The 15,297-nt window shown below is 40.9% G+C and overlaps 1 protein-coding gene across 1 annotated transcript in view; it reads right to left on the bottom strand.

The window, feature by feature from the left end:
• LOC115798740 (FERM, ARHGEF and pleckstrin domain-containing protein 1-like) overlaps window positions 1-15,297 on the bottom strand; it is a 33,715-nt gene that overhangs the window by 5,796 nt on the left and 12,622 nt on the right. The window contains exons 12-19 of the mRNA XM_030755697.1: window positions 12,749-12,959; window positions 5,827-6,035; window positions 4,326-4,415; window positions 2,464-2,597; window positions 796-877; window positions 608-669; window positions 352-527; window positions 113-243 (exon numbers count right to left, since the gene is read on the bottom strand). Of these exons, the coding sequence (XP_030611557.1) occupies window positions 113-243; window positions 352-527; window positions 608-669; window positions 796-877; window positions 2,464-2,597; window positions 4,326-4,415; window positions 5,827-6,035; window positions 12,749-12,959 (1,095 nt within the window). The remainder of the gene's footprint in view (window positions 1-112; window positions 244-351; window positions 528-607; window positions 670-795; window positions 878-2,463; window positions 2,598-4,325; window positions 4,416-5,826; window positions 6,036-12,748; window positions 12,960-15,297) is intronic.

Genomic DNA, 15,297 nt, shown 5'->3' with positions numbered 1-15,297 from the left:
TGAGTGAAACAGAAACACACTCCAAATGATGACAGGACAGCAGATCGAGGAAGCAAAATTCTATAAATGTCCAGGATGAGTCTGGACTAGCTGAATAAATAAAGAGCCGAACCCTCCCGGGGCCGATGAGGTCTTCGATGCCAGTCAGATCTTTCTTCAGCTCTAGAAGCTTCTGGATATTCTCCATCTTCATCATGATTCCCTGAAGCTGCAGCACCATCTCTGAGATGTCTGCCAGGGCCGCTGGAGGAGAAAAGTTTATTTTCATATTTAGGGGAAGGGGAAAAAATGAACATAAGGGTGGAAAGGGGGAGAAAAGCTATTAAAAAAAAAAAAAGGCTAAATGTGTACCTCTGCAGTCCCTGAAGTCTTCATGGGTGGGTGGATAGTGCTTGCAGAGCCTCTCCAGGATGAGTTTATAGTGCAGCAAGCGGTGGAGAGGTCTGAGGAGGAAGATGTTGAGGGGCAGGTAGCAAACCCTCTGCTGCTCGAAGTCTCGACACAGAGTCTCCACCTTCCGACTGGACCTGAGGACAAGAAGTTTCTCTTTAGGATGTTCTGCTATGATTTGGACAACTTGTCTGCACGCTAACCATTTGCCACCCACCTACAGGCCCGTTCCAGTTCCACGAGGCACTCTGAATGCTTCTGGAGATGAATCGTCAACTGCTGCAGATGCAGAAAGAGTTGAAACCAAGATAAGAGAAAGAGCTTAAAAGATAAATATTAAAGCGCACATTTTATTTTCAGTTTAAGAATTTCATAAAGAGCTTTGATGCAAATATGGAGATTTACCCTGAGACCCTGGATATTCTTCAGTAAAACATCACCAATTCGCTGATAGTCTCCTTTAATGTGGGCGTTAGAACGGCCCTCCCTAAAGAGAGAGGACATGTATTTATGTGCGGTAACACAGATTCGCCAGTAGGTGTCAGGTCAAACCCTCTTACACATGACTCTTCATTCAACTTTCACAGATCCATTCATCTAACCAGTGTGTGTGTGTCCTCCTGCCTGTCATTATAGAAATAACACAAAGCAGATTCCAACTGGAGGGAAAGTGAGGAATTTCAGGTATTTTCACATGCACATTAGATTTGGAAAATTTTTCATGTCACATTATGTTAGGCGAAGGTGGTCCACGTTTGAGTCCGATTTGTCCCCCCAAAAAAGTGAGAAAAAAAAATGATCAACAAAATTTATCTCATTTAGCTCAGATTAAATAAACCTGAATGAGTACAAAATGTAACCAGGTCATCAATCCTTGGGTTACCCCCAAATCTAATGTGAAACATGATGCTTCTGATTAGAAGTGCTTGGAAATAAAGCAGCACACAGAAGAACTACAGCCGAAGGGATTCTTTTTTTTTGATCCTGCAATAGCAGCAAGAATAATCTGGTGTTAAAATGCCTCCCATTTTTGTTTATATTCAGTAATTCTACTTAATTGCACTGTAGAAAATGTTCCACACATTTGGATTAACCATAAATAGAAAGGCTGTCATTTGTGTAGTTTATAGTATTTTTCTATTTTCTTCCCTCTGTTAAAAATTTGGTTATTCTTTTACTTATTTTCTGTCATATACATACTGTTACAATGGTGGATACACATATTAAACACTGAAAAGTTTCACATAATGAAGTCAGGGTATGTACAAGTAACCCCTACAAGCTCAATCCTTAAAAGCTCAGACTTCAGACTGCTCCAAATGCTCTGTTTTAGGCTCTTGGATCTGAATGATGTGTACAGAGCCAAGAGTAAAGCTGCATCCACACTGGAAGCGGTTCACTCGTCGCACATCACTTGTGGACATTCCAGGCTCTGGTTGCATAGGTAATCTTCTAATGTATTCATTACCAGGTCATATGTTAATCAGCAGGATTCTTCACTCTCATTGGTGGTCAGTTCAGTCGCTCGCCTGGATTTGAGAAAAATTTATCTCCGGTCCCAGGCAGCAGGTATTTCACCCGTAGTCATTAAGTAACAGAATGTCATTCTCTTTCTAAGGTCTCTGGTAGCCACATCGTTGTGAATCACTTCCAGTGTGGACGTAGCTTAAATATAACCTGTCTGTGAGCAGAGGCCCCACCCACCTTCTCTGTTCTGTTTATGGGGGGCAGCCAATATTATGAAAGTAGGAAAGTTGCCCTTAAAACAGGGGAGGAGCTAAAATGGATTGTTTCAGTCAGAGGATGAACTGAGGGGTTGAACCCAGGTCAAGTTTAAGATAAATATGGATTATTTTGAACTGTGGATCATGCAAAGCTACCCTGCTGGAGGGCAAGAATGAAAATATGAATCTGGAAATGGACACAACAATCCCCCCTTTAATTCAAGCCTCTTGTTTTAAAACCATGATAAACATACAGCAGAAATAAATGATTTATGCCCACATCTGTGACGATTTTCCATGAAAATATATATTTTTTTAAATTTCTGAATGGAAACAGATGGATACTGACCACTGCGCCAGCCGCTGCTCTGTCTCTTTGAGGAATCCCTGATGAAACTTGTAGACCGGATCGTAGTTGGCAGAGATCAGGTTCCTGACTGAGTCTGGGAACGCCTCATCTTTCCCTACGGCACTCTGGAAGGACTATTAAATTGACAAACAGTGTGGACGTGCGGAAAAAGAAGAAAACATGCATCACATTTTATCTTTTAGTATCATTTTTTTTAACTGTATTTCCATATCAGTTACTTCAACACGCAACTAATTCCTTTTCTGTTCCTCACACAGAGCGATCAAAACATTCAGAAGGAATAAAATCATCAGAATGTGACTTCTACACATCCAGAAATCCCCAGATTACTGACAGTGATTGGAAGGGACACATCCAATATGAGGTCCCACATACAGGCACACACATTAGTGGTATGATCCAGAATGAGGAATTGGGAATGAAAGCACATGACAACAGAAATCCATCAGACACACACAAACGCGCTCTGAGCCTCGTGGCCCCATGCTAGCACACTTCGACCCCTGACACAGAGGTGTTAGACTCCCCGCCGTAGTAAATCTCACAGGATCAGAGCTCGAGCAGACAGGAGGCCGTCCAGCTGTTTCACAGACGGACTCGCCTGGAGAGAGCACGAGTGACAGCGAGAAAAAAACAAAAATACTAAAAAGATGGGTGGGTGTGGGATCTCAGGCGTTAGCTGTGCCAGCCAAGGAAAATGTTTAAGAGGGTTTTAAAAAAAGCACCCACGCACGCCTTCTTTCCACATCAAAGAGGGCGGAAACTACTAATGTGAAGAAAAACAGCTGAGAAAGGAAAAAGTAAGAAGGCAGGCATTTTCAACTCCACAGTGAGGTCAGAGGTCGCTGTCAGTATTACGGTGATGGGTCTTTAGGAAGCAGGTGCCTGAACCTGTGTGGTGGTCTTGACTCATTACACTCCTGCCTTTAATTTTTTTTTTTTTTTTTTTTTAAAGCAACAGACCGACAGTAAAACAGACAGACAGTAAAGTTGAGTCATATAAAAGCAAAGTCTGACCCACATTAAGCTGCACTTTCATCCCAGACATTGTTTTGTTAAATCCAGAGTGGGTTTTTCCTCCATGTTGACTTCAGCGGTTTTACTTGTAAACTGAAAGAGCCCGAACCTAATTAGTCTGTGCATGCTGTGAAAAAGCAAAAAGATACAAGTTTGCTCCCTTAAAAGGAGGCGGGTCGTAGCACACGCACTGCACTGAATGTATTTTCAGCTCTCATCTGTCCAGCATGAGAAAAGTGCTCATAAACCACAGACACTGAACCTCAGCCTTCTGTCGGAGGCCAAAATAAAGGCACATAAAAAGCCCTCTTTTGGAATGGGAATTAAAAAAAAGTAGTAATACTGGGACCCTGTGCTGGAACTAATGTAATATTAATGTTGCATTACTGAAAACAAACACTGTGAGATTGGGAGTTTGGGTCAGACTTGAGCCTTCACTCTTCATTTTGGCTCGCTCTTCCTAATATTTAGCTGTAAAAACACCAAAATTTACATCTCCATTCCAGCACGTTATGCGGTGCACACCAACTCTGACTCACTGTTCCAGCACATAAGCTTTGAAAAACATTAACTTTAGTGCACTGTCCCAAAATAAGGCTTTTAAACAACCAGCTTTGACTCACTATTCCAGTACGAAGGCTTTAAAGAAACCAACCTTGGCTCGCGGTATGCTTCAGAGAGCGTGATTAGACTTGGCCAGATTGGCTCTTGGTCCTACCACTTTTCTCTCTGATCCAGATGGTAATGGCCTCACAGTGTGAAGGGAAGATGTAACAGATAAAGAATGGACAGTACACAGAGAGAAAGGCAGCGCTTATCTTTACCTCTGTGATAACCTGCAGGTCTTTGAGGTAGGTCCGCTCTGTGGTCAATAGTTCCTTAGCTATGAAGTAAGCCTTGTCTGTGGGATACTTCTAGACAGAAACAAGAAGAAGAGATCGATCAATCTACAAACTGATACATCTTGACTTCTTCAGAAAATAGCCAACACATTTAGCTTTGTGAAGGAGCAGCAAATCTGGATTAATTCACAAAACAAATATTTTCTTAACATGAAAAGTATAGAGGCACCCCCCATTTCTTTATATTTTGCTAGTAAAATGAGAAACAGGTGCAGTGATTTATTGAAACATGTGCAAACATAAATGCAAATACAGTATATGAGGCAAAAACAGAGCTTTAAAGTCAATGTTTGGTGTGACCACCTTTATTCTTCAGCACAGTCTGAAGTCTCTGAGGCAGCTTTCTTGTCATTTCTTTAAGTAGTCTTCAGGAATAGTTCTCCAGGCTTCTTGAAGGACATTCAAAGCTGTTCTTTGGATGTTTCTGCCTTTTGTTCTGTTCTCTGTCAGGATGACCCCACACTGCTTCAATAACGTTGAGGTCCAGGTTCTGGGGAGGCCCATCCATGACAAAAATTTTCTAATTTTCTAATGTGGCATACCTCAGCCTTTCCTCCCTGTTTCCCTTCCTTAAGAATGACTTCTTGACAGCCACCCTTCCACTGAGACCACTTCTGCTGAGGCTTCAATGAAAAGTAGATGGATCAGCTGAAGGTCCAGATGCATCTCCCAGGTCCTGTGTCAGGTCTTTGCTCAATTTTTTTCCTGTTTCTGTTCATCTATTGTAGATCAATTTTTTAGGCCTGCCACTTGTCCAGTTTCTACAAATTTTCAATGATACACTGCACACCATGCTGAGATATGCCAAATATTTGCTATTTGGGAATCATCTTGTTGATTCAAAAATACAATTTTATGCCTGTTAAACTGTTATCTTTGGCATTTTTCACTGATTCAACTAAAGAAATTGGTTCTTGGTTCTTCTTCATTTTTGGTTCTATTGTTTTTTTGCTAAGTTGTCTGTTATATGCAGACACAAGACTGGTTTATCCCTTGAGTTAGGTGCCTTTGTTTTTACTTGAATGATTCATAGATCAGTGTTAACTGGCTTAACAAACAACCAAATAAAAACATTCCTGTGAAAATGGTCAGGTACAAGGACTGGACTGAAAATGAATGAAAAAGTAGCCAATGCCCAAAGAAAAAATTTTGTAAGACCTTCAGAAAGCCTGGAGAACTGTTATTCAAGACTGCTTTAAACATATTACAAGGAAGTCTGGCTCCTTGGAAGCAAAATATAAATTAAAAAAAAAAAAATGAGGGCTGGCTAAAGACTTTTGCACAGGAAGGAAAGGGAAACTTTGTAAGAGCTTAACTTTTCAGTCCAGCCTCCTATGGAGGCTTGCTGTAGGCCAGTTCAGTGATTCCAAGTACATAACTATAGTGAGTTTCAAGTTTAAAATCCCAATCTCTGCATGCCCACCTTCCTCCTTGCCTCCTCTTCATCATCATTGCGTACATATCCCGCTTCAGTGAGCAGAGGGCTGGTAAGTGGGGATAGCGGCTGGACTTCAGGACTCTGCTCGGCACCCAGGACCCCGGTGCTTCCCATCCCCTGCCCATTTACTGTGCCGTTCCCATTAAGTGCCACACGGGGACCTCCCAGCGGGGAGTTCTCTAAACCAGGGCTTCCTGAGGGCGAGAAGAAAAGAAGAAAATGGAAAGGGGGAGGAGCAGGGGTAAGAATAGAACAAAGAGTGAGAGAAGATGGCAGGAGATGATAAGCGACAGTGTTAAATTTGCTATAAAGAGAAATTCAGCTTCTCCAATGAAATTCACTGCTAACTTGTGTCTGTATTTCTTATCATTTAATGCTGACAGAAATATTAATTCTGTCAGACACAATGAAACAAAAGGTTTCCAGACTCAGGGCACTGTGCTCCTAAACACATATTTAACAGTTCCAGTATAAAGAGGCTTAATAACTGAACGTCATCCCCAAATAACTCAGTTAAACATAAATAAGATGATTAGCAATGAATTTCAAGATTGGATAATTCCACACAATCAGTCCTAAAGTATGACCTAAATGACTACCTGCCATTTTAGGTCATACTGTAAGACCAAATGCTACAGTCCACTGACTCTATTCTATTTGGATTCACTTCTAAAATAATGGTCAAAACATAGTTAGAAAGGACAGAGAGAAGAAAAATAGACTGTTAGTATGGGGATAACCTTTTAATAAAGACCATATATGGGCATTACATAGGTAAATAAAAGAGGAAAATGCTGTTGTGCATAGCAGAGATAAGGGTTTGAGCACTTTTGCATATTGAATAGTTAATCTGCAGGGTATCTTTTGCAAATTTGCTTAAATAAATGTCAGAACGACAGTCCAAGACCGATCAATGCCATTCATGATTAAAAAAGATCACTTCAAATTGGAGATACTGGAAGCAGCAAAAGTTGGCTGCTTTTACCAACTTATATTTAATGTTACAGAATGTATGAAATGTGCAGTTGCGTCGACACCTTATATGAGCTGTTTTGTAACAGCCATCTGATCCGATTGTAGTTTAACTCTGCTTCTGGCAACTCTTTGTGAAAACAATGGAAAGAGCAAAAAAGATAAATCTACTTCTCACTAAAGCGAGAAACACTACAGATGTTAACTACGTAGTACTAAATCGTGGCTGTATACTTGCCCAGGTGCAAAGTTTCCACAGAGTCCACTTCTATACACCAAACTGGATCATGGGTAAAACCATGGCAATCAATGCGTGCAAGTCTGTGATGGGGGTGCTATAAAAACACTTAACACCATACAGGAAACCACTGAAAATCTACTACAAAAAAAAAAAAACAAAAAAAAACTACAAGCTATGAAACAATAAAAAAGACAAGTAGAATCAAATGCAAACACTGAACAAAACAAACAGGCTACACTACAGACTACCACAACACAAAACACGGTAGGGTTCACGCTCCAGCAGGTGGAGGGTATGTTGATGGGTGTGTAAGGGGCATGGCGGTTCAGCACCTGTTTGCTCTAAAGAAATTCTCGAGTCCCTTTTCTTCTGACAAACGTCGTCATTTTTTTTATTGACACTAGTGCACACAATCAGTTACAGTGTTAAAAAGAAAGATTAAGGGGAAAGGGGAAAACAAAACCTTAGAGAAGTCACCAAAAAAATAAAAAGAGATCCAGTAGGTGTTTAGTGATGAAAATAAAATAGGACAGGTGTGCAGGAATCCAAAGTGTTACAGCAGAGACAGAAAAACAGTGAATCAGTGCAGCTTTAGGCCATATATATATATATATATATATATAAATCAGCATGTTAAGGGAAAATTTGTAAAGACATTTTGGCAGCTCTTTGACTAGAATGGATGCATGTTCAGTATTTATATTTTCAAAGCATACTACAGCCTTTAAAAAGAACAAATAAATAGAGAACATACAAGCCCAAACTGCCACAAAGGTCTAGATTTTATAACCTTAAAAGAACAGCCAGAAAAGTGGTTTATTCCTTTTAAAGAAGTTAGTCTGTAAATGATAAGTAATGTAAACAGAAAGAGATTAAAAGTTTATAAAGTGATACTGTAATACCCTCTTATACCATTTTAATCATCTAAATTTAAGAAACACTTTGAAAATATGGTTGTTTTCTTGCTCAGAGTTCGATAAGACTGAAACCACTCATGTCTATAAATACAAACTCAGGAGTTAGCTGAGGTTAGCTTAGCTTAGTAAAAACAGTTAAAGCAGCTAACAAAATTAATAAACAAAGGTTAACAAAATCTCTACAAAATTGCAACCTGTTGACTTAAAAATTCAGTTTTTATACCTATTAAAAAAGAAAAAAAGAAAGCGAGAGAGAGATAAAGAGTTATTTTATGAACCTCTGGACAGAGCTATGCTGGCCGTGTTTTTTGCTAAGCTAAGCTAACTCGCCACTGGCCGCAGCTTCATATTTATGACATAAATCAGCCTTTAGTTCTCAGAAAGACATCAAATAATTTCTAAAAATGTCAAACTATTTCATGAAACAACCTGATTACAACATTAGCAACATGACCACATTATAACAGTGTGTATACATATTGCCGAAAAGCTACAAAGTATTTTACTTTTCATTTTAAATTAATCTAGCAAATTTGGCTGTGGTGAACTCCATAAATATACAAAATCACAATCTATCAATCAATCAGTCTTTTACTGCACCTACTTTATATTATATTATATTAAAATTACACAAAAGCCTCAGTCAGTGGAACTGGCTGTAAGTGCTATTTGATGACAGGCAGTGACAGAAAGGCAAGGTGGACTCAACCCCAGTATTCATGTATGCATGTGAATAACTTCTGACAATACTCTGACTTTCATACCTTAAAAAATAAAATGCCAATATCTCTCAAAGATATCTTTTTTTTTTAACACTTACATTATGCATTAAGCTTAACTTTACTTGTGTCTGTCTACCTTCGCCCTCTCACTCTCTGTTAAAAGAGCACTGGAGTTGAGTCAGCTTGTTTTGTCCTCGTGTTTGGTGAGGAAACCACAGTGGGTACAAATGTTTTCTAAATATTTGAAAAAGACATAGGGCAGTTGAGAAATCATGAGGGAGCAGCAACAAAACAAAACAATAAAAAAATTAAAAAAAATTAAAAAAAAGAGGCTGTAATATGCATTAACGAAGAACCTGCATCTAAAAACCTGTTAAGTTATACGTTGTTAGGTTTGCGTTAAACTGCACCCTCACACATCTGGAAACGTTTTGAGCCCCATGACAGAAACAGTGACAGAGTGAGCAAAAACAGTTGAGTGACAGAAAGCAGCAACATCTTTCACTTGGTTAACATGCATTTACAATACAGAAAGTGAAATGGTGAGAAAACAGTGCTGAAAAACTTTCTCCCCGACAAAAAAAAAAAAAAAAAAGAACATGCTTAAAAGATTTACAAAGCATGAATCATGAACATTCAATTCAGGAAGAGGCAGCAGGAAAAAGAAGGTCATTTGACCTCGGAAGCTGATAAAATCTTGACGTTAAGCCACCTCCGAACTCGAACCCCTGATATCAGTACTTAGTTCATGAGCGAGCAGAAAGGTTCAGCTTCCTGAAATTGGAGCTACTGTTCAGTACAATTTGTCAACTTCAATATCCAGAAATGCGTTTAAGTCCCAAAAACCAAACCACAAAGGCAATGTGCCACCTAAGATGCTGATTTGTAGGCATAATGCCATTCAATCCCATACTCGCACCAATCTGGATGCAAGTGGTGACACATGGCATGGCCAAAAACATAAAAAAAAAAAAAAAAAAAAAAGAGTTCCTTGTGATTGAGTAATTTTCATTAATAATCAACAAATTGATTCAGTTTATGGGACATTTAAACATTTCCTGCATGCTTTAAGTTTAGCACGAGAGAAACACACACTGGTTCTCTTTTTAACTTCATGTTTCACTTCAGTTTGATCCAATTCAGCATTGCTGTGCAAGCAAAGAGATGTATTGTAGTGGAGCAGCCAGTGACAGATGGAGATGGGAAGCCTTCACCAAGCAACTGTGTAAAAGGTGAGAAAACAGCACCCAGAGTAGTGAAAGATAACAGGGTTACCTCTGTTTGTGGTTGCAGCGCATGCCTGGGGCCAAGCCGAGCAAAGCAGGACGAGGATGGCGGTGTTGGTGTGTTTGATTATTGCTGATTGTGTGCGTATAAACCGTGGCAGAAAGAGAAAGCATAACCGTAGAAAGAAATAAAGACTGGAAAAAAAAAAACATCACCAGCCAGCTGAAGTAGCATAAGCGTGTAGAAATGCAGAGACAAACGGAGCTTCATCTATCGAAAATACAGATATATAAAGGTTAGGGTCTCGCTAACATTGTTGCAAACTTACTTCAATTCTTGGTCTAAATAGAAAAAGACACAACTACAAACATCCAAATTACAGTGCAAAAATCACCCACGACAGAGACAAATGGACCGAATGCATGAAAAAGTGCTCAGAAGAGAAGGACATCAGCTCGACTGTAAGCAAATGAAAAAGGCAGACTGTCAGCTACATTCCTCCTCTGGCAGATCGCAGTAGCTTACACAGAAAACACACTTTTCCAGTAGTGTATTGCTCTAAGTACAATCCAGACTATTAAAAACATCAAATACACTGTACAGTTAAAGGGGACCATCTCTGCGTTCAAGACAAACTGTATACAACGTCCGACAAAGTAGTCTCTCCTTCTAACCTTCAATCAAATCTAATAATGAACTCCAGTTATTCCCTCAAAGCCCAGCTATTGCACCAGACAGTCAGATTTAGAGAAAATGCTACACTATAACTACAAAAGAGATTCCATCAGGATACAAAGCCACAGAAAGGCAGCAAATCTGGTGAACGACAGCTTTAAGAAAGAGCCATCAAGTGTCACATTTTACCACCTATAACAAAAAACAAAATTTCTTACCCACTTCTACACCTTAATAGTCCAACAATAAGAAAATGTATCTAAATTCTCAATAATATTGTGAACGCTAACAAGTAAAGTATGAAGAAAACAACTGCTGAACACGTGAAGGTTTTCCTCTAAATTTCTATGACAATTTTATCATCTGCACATTCATCTACAGCAAATATACAAGTTTCTGAGTTATGGCACATTGTGAGGAAGCTATCTATGCTCATTGTTTTACTTTGAACCAAGAGCTGGCTGGCTTACAAAAGTCTCAGTCAGTTTACTAAAAAGTTTGCATACATAATTTAAAAAAAAAAAAAAAAAAAACTGTTTAGAAACAACAGATGCTATTAAAGATTCATCCAAGAGAAGAGTTCACCATTAAAAAACACATTTTTTTCTATTTTCACAGCTTTAAAAATATGTTAGACCCTGTGCATAAAGCATGTTTGATTATGTAAGGTGTGAAGCATTGCAATCAACTGTAGTGTTCTCTTATTCCAGTACTCATCAGTGTAGCAGGAAGCCAAAGTTATGTTTCTAAGACAAAGCTGGCTTTAAAACAGCTGTTTATCTGGAACACACTAAGTTGATTAAAGGACTTCAGTCCTTTAATTAAAGTCCTCATCTTGCCCTCTCACGTTCAACAGCTAAAAACCCGACCGCCTATGTCTTCCTCATTAAAGCGGTAACACCCTCCTTCCTCTTCCTCCTCCCCCTCACCGTCGGCCCCCTCCTCTAGCTGCAGACTCCCGAAAGAGAACTTGCTGTGAGGCAGCGGGGACGTACCGTTTGAGTTTACTGAATTCATAGAGTTGACAGCGGCCGGGTTACCATACATTAAGGGCTGGCTGTACGCGCTGCTGCCTGTATCCGACTCTGTGTCACTAGTGTCGGTGCCGCTGCTGGTAGACCCATCTATCACTTGGACTGGCTGGTTTAGATTGTTGTATTTGTTGTTAGACGGGCTGTTGCCTGGCTTTCCCTGACGCCCGAACAACCGCTGCACTGTATTGGACCGTGGCTGACCTGGAACCAGGAGGTTCCCGTTATTGCCATTGGTCATTATCATTCTGCGCTCCATTGGGGCAGAACCAGGAGTTTTGGTGTGCAACCCAGAGCGATCACGGTGGTTGATGGGGGTGGATGTCAGCTGGCTGAGAATGAATGGATCAGTATCAGAGCGGTTCCTCATGTTGTTGTTGTTGTACGGTTTGGCCAAATTTGGTGGCATGCGATTAGAGGTGATTGGGGAGTAGCTGCCATAGTGGTTTTGTGGATGGGATGATGGCGGTATAGTGGGAGTCTCCACAGGGACTGCTCCTGGACGTTTACTGAAATAATGCCCGCCATCATCCCATCGTGAGGCTGAACGTGGCTGACTGTGACCATTTGTCATCTCAGAGTGACTGAGTGAGTTTGTGCGGTGATGGAAGCTGCTGATCACCGGGCTGGAGCACTGACTGCGCGTCCCAGTTCCTAACGGACGACCTAACACTGCGCCTCGCTTGTCTCTCCCCTGAAAGATTTCATCTAACAGTGTGCTGTGGAGCGGCAGGCGCCCATTTGTCAACATCTCCTCATCTGTTAGCTCGTGACTCACATTAAACTTGTTAGACACAGGAGACTGATTTACAGTGTTCCTGTTACCCTGCATGCTTTGCTGCTGCTGCTTCCCCACCATACCCTGCTGCATCAGCCCCTGGTGATTGGTATGGTAGAACCCATTAACAGCCCCAAACAGCCTCCCAGCTTGCCCCCCATTTCTACCAGGACTACCCCCATGCCTATTATAAGCACAAGGCTCATCCTCATTGCTGTCATTTGCATTGCTGTGGCCCCTGGTAGCCCTGTTGTTCTTTGTCACATCACATTCACTGTCTATGTCACTGCAGTCTATGTAAGGAATAGAAGAGTTGCTGCCTTTGTTTGCCCTGCAGGATGGACCTGGGTTGAGAAGCTGCTGGTCTGGTGCTGATCCCGCGACGTGGTGGTTCTGTCGGGGCTGAGTCGGGTCTGAGCTGGGTGCTGCCATTAGGCTATGGAGACCGTTGGTGGGGGGTGTGACCACCAGTGGCTCCTCTGAACCATTGGGTACAGCCAGATGGCTCAATTTGTCTGTGTCAGGCTGGTCTGCTAATGGGATCGACATGGCACTCTGCAAATAAGAGGGGAGAAAAAGACAGAATATGGGGAGAAAATGGAATGAAAGGTTAAAGTTGGGAAAAAACAAAACAATAAAACTCTTATTTAACTGGGCTCTAAGCACAGGAACAGCCTTAGAGAAAGCACTCCATCGCACATGTTCACTCCCTGGAGCAGCATAGGACAATATAAGCTTTGTAATCACAGCTCTAGATTTAAACAGAAAGGTATTGAGAAGAGATTAAAAAAAAAAAACAGAAACAAAGAGCCTCTAAATGTGTCCAAGTAAAGTAACAAGAAAAATAAGACAGCTTGAAAAAGACGAGGGATAAATAAAGCTTAAAGCCTGTTTGTGTTTGAACAGGAAGTATGTAGTATTTTTCATGTGTGCACTTCATTTTTATTGCCAATGTGAGAATGGATTGTAACATAACTTGAAAAAAATGAGACCCTCTCCGACTCTCGTCTCCTGCTGCCAGTAGACTGATTTCTACATGAGAGATTCGAGACAGATTTTCTACAGAAATCCCAAGGAGGTGATTCTTACAAGTATCTTGCGAGCCTTCCTCTCTTCCACTCCCTTAAAATGCTAAACCTTGACTATAGGGTTGTGCCATATCATATATCATCTGCAATAATATACTGTATAAGTTTTTACGTGATATACAAATGTCATATTGCAATATCTCAAGAACTTGAAAACAAGGCGACTGGACTTTAAGTTTTTGAAGATGTTTCACCTCTCATCCAAGAGGATTCTGCAGTTCTAAAACCAAAAAGGTGAAGAGTCCCAGATATTTAAACCCTAGTGAGGGTTGTCCCCTTTGTAGGTGATTGCTGACCCCACTATTAATCATGTGCATCGTCACATGAGCTGAGGTGTGAAAAAGGTGTGGGTCTTTACCACCAGGGGTTTCAAGTGAAACCACTGTGAGCCCTTGCCCCACCCTTTTCATGTGACCTCTTGAGGTCACCTGAAGTAAGATGTGAGTGGGGGTTGAGGCGCCTGGGAAGGGATCTCAAGACTGTATCGTAGGTGGCTGACAGCTGGTGTCGTAAGCCTCCACCTCTGCTCAGTGATGGTGATGGTTGTTCACAGTGGACGTAGATGGTCTCTTTCAATCCAATTCTATCTTCTTGGTCCAAAATGTGAACATTGGCATCCTCGAAAGAGTGTCCTTTATCCTTTAGGTGCAGACGTATAGCTGAGTCTTGTTCTATCGAGGTGGCTCTTCAGTGTTGTGCCATGCTTTTGTGGAGTGGAGTTGGGTTTCTCCAATGTAGAGGTCGAAGCGTTTGCATTGGCACAGTGTGCAACAAGATAAGCCCAGGCATGTCTGAGAGCTGCAAGAATCCACCCACATGTCCTCCTCCAAGGACAATTTAGTACCTAAAATGGGAGCTACTTTAACAACATCCAGGAAAACATAGTACTTAAAATATGCAAGAAAACTGTTCCTGCTGGAAGTGGAAACAAGTTTGTTTTGCCACTTGAAGTAAAAAACACAGCGTCCAACCAGGCTACGAAGGAGGACATGCTAGCAGCTGGTAAGTATGCGACCAAAACGTCAACAGATGACTTCACTGCACTACTGGAGCACTCGTTACTTGCACTCTATGTGGCAGGAAGAGCAAACAGTGGATGGAAATTACTGATGCAGTAACATGGTGGCAAAGCAGGACTTCAAGCAGCTGCATAAAAAAAGATCAATCCAAGATAAAACATCCCACTTTCATCCCACTTTGACTATACTTTCTGCATCAGCAAGTCAGCTAGGATCCACTTTGATCTGAGTAATGCCGATTTAGTCATCAGATACTAAGCGCAAGGGTTCATATAGATGTCTACATGTTGCTAACTAGGACCACGTGTTTGCAGAGAGTTTACAACAAACCAGCTGTACATGTGAATAGACAGAGGACTTGAAATAAGTCTAACAGAAACAGACTTCTCAGTCATTGTGCCTCCAGCTGTCCACGTCCACAGCAGAGTATAATGAAGCCTTAAGAGAGAGCAAGAGTTGCTAACATTAAGTTAGAAATAAAGTTTCTTCATCAGTAATGACCACCTCCTGGCACAATCATGGCTCCAAGACCAAAGAAGCAAGCTAAGGTTAGCCTGCCAGCTGCTATACTACGAAGTTAGCAATTCATCTTTGTTAGCAGTTAAAACAATGTTAGCTAACAAGCAGCATGTGATGCATCTATCATTGGTGGCTTTGTTATATCCAGTTGCCCAAAGAGGTTTTGGCCTTCCACTAAAGTAAAAACAAGTGGATTGTCAGGAAAAAAATGTAAGAATTGTTCTTTAGTCAAGCATGAAATACATTTATTTGTCAACAAATGGCCAA

Source organism: Archocentrus centrarchus, chromosome 2 (genome assembly GCF_007364275.1).
Source record: "Archocentrus centrarchus isolate MPI-CPG fArcCen1 chromosome 2, fArcCen1, whole genome shotgun sequence".
In the NCBI taxonomy this organism is placed as follows: Eukaryota; Metazoa; Chordata; class Actinopteri; order Cichliformes; family Cichlidae; genus Archocentrus; species Archocentrus centrarchus.
The sequence above is the reverse complement of the archived record's forward strand: the minus strand, read 5'-3'. Positions and strand labels throughout refer to the sequence as shown.